The 1,585-nt window shown below is 42.8% G+C and overlaps 1 protein-coding gene across 1 annotated transcript in view; it reads right to left on the reverse strand.

The window, feature by feature from the left end:
• Nucleotides 1–60: 60 nt before the first annotated feature.
• Nucleotides 61–1,585, reverse strand: part of ZKSCAN1 (zinc finger with KRAB and SCAN domains 1) — a 23,343-nt gene continuing 21,818 nt past the window's right edge. Inside the window, exon 6 of the mRNA XM_008583449.1 lies at nt 61–1,022. Within this exon, the coding sequence (XP_008581671.1) occupies nt 130–1,022 (893 nt within the window). The 3' untranslated portion in view covers nt 61–129. The remainder of the gene's footprint in view (nt 1,023–1,585) is intronic.

Raw genomic sequence — 1,585 nt, forward strand, 5'->3', positions numbered from 1 at the left:
AGGATCCTTAAGTGTCACCTTTTTTTTTTTTAATCTGTTGAGGCTGTTTTCTTTTTTTCCCTCCATGGGCACACATCTCTGAAATTTTAGAAACAAAAGGGGGAAGTGGCTGGATGACAAACACTTGCTTTAGACACAACTTTTCAGGAATGCTCCAAACGCATCAAGGGAAGCTGGGCTGTACTCAGAGGCCCGCTCTCTGGCATGGATTCTGTGATGCAGAGTGAGTGTCGAGCTCCGGGTAAAGGCCTTGCCACACTTAGTACACTTATAGGGCTTTTCTCGAGTGTGAATTCTCCGATGCAAAATAAGGTACGAGTTTCGGTTGAAAGCTTTTCCACATTCACTACATTCATAGGGTTTCTCCCCCGTGTGGATTCTCTGATGTTTAGTGAGGTCTGAGCTCTGGCTGAAGGCCTTCCCACACTCATTACATTCATAAGGTTTCTCTCCAGAATGGATGCGCTGATGCAGGATGAGATTTGAACTGTGACTGAAGGCTTTGCCACACTCATTACATTCATGAGGTTTCTCTCCTGTATGGATTCTCTGATGTAGGACGAGGTTCGAGTTAAGACTGAAGGCTTTCCCACACTCACTACATTCATAGGGCTTTTCTCCAGTGTGGATTATTTTATGGCGAATAAGGCTTGAACTTCTTGTGAAGCATTTACCACATTCATCACATCTGTGAGACTTTGCTCCTGTTGGAACTTCTTCAGGGGTATTAAAATTTGAACTCAGACTGAAGCTTCTTCCCAATCCTTTACCCTTCTCCCTTGGGCCTCTCTCTCCAGTGGTGGGTTTTTTTTCCTTGACTGTAGCTAGCCCTGAATCTCTCTTCTCTTTGCCAGTTTTTTCCTCAGGGTTTCTCTGCTGCCTTTCTATTATTCTGCCCTGCTGTTCACGTTTCTCTCCAAGCTCTTTTTGGAATCTTCCTGCTGTCTCCCCACGTGATGCTGAATCTTCTGTGATTTCAGCCTTTGAGGTTGACTCCTCATTCTCAGTCCTGTTTTCACAACCTGATGCAATAAATAGAAAATACAAATAGCACCTTTTTCTTTTGAATATGTAAGTTGATCAAGTGACATTATTTTCCAGGAAGCTTCTACATGCCTGCAAAATGACTCCAAAATATTAATCAGAGATAAAATAGGAGAAAAATAAGGGAAAAAATTGGGTCTATAGGGAGTAGAGTTAGAAAATGAGATGGCAGGCAGAGAATGAAAGAGATGGGAAATTACAATAAAGGATGTGTGCAGAGAGGGCGGGAATAAACACACAGGGGAATGATCAGAGGGGACAGAACCAGTTAAGGAAGNTCTTTGCCACAGAAAGATGTCAAAAAGTGACCTTAGTGTGCATATTTTTCTTCTTTAAGATAACAATGGAGTCATTTCCAACATTCCATGGTACTTACTCACTGATCTGTGTTTGGAGAGTCTATGCAGGTGGCTAACTGTGCCTTTTGTGTATATTTAGGACAAAAATAGCATCAGACCCTAGACATTGAGCAGGCCTCCTGTCTCTGATGGTCCTCTTCAAAGTTTGGGCCAGGCTACTGTATCTCAGGTACTCATGATGC

Source organism: Galeopterus variegatus, unplaced genomic scaffold, assembly GCF_000696425.1.
Source record: "Galeopterus variegatus unplaced genomic scaffold, G_variegatus-3.0.2 Scaffold2917, whole genome shotgun sequence".
NCBI classification, from domain to species: domain Eukaryota; kingdom Metazoa; phylum Chordata; class Mammalia; order Dermoptera; family Cynocephalidae; genus Galeopterus; species Galeopterus variegatus.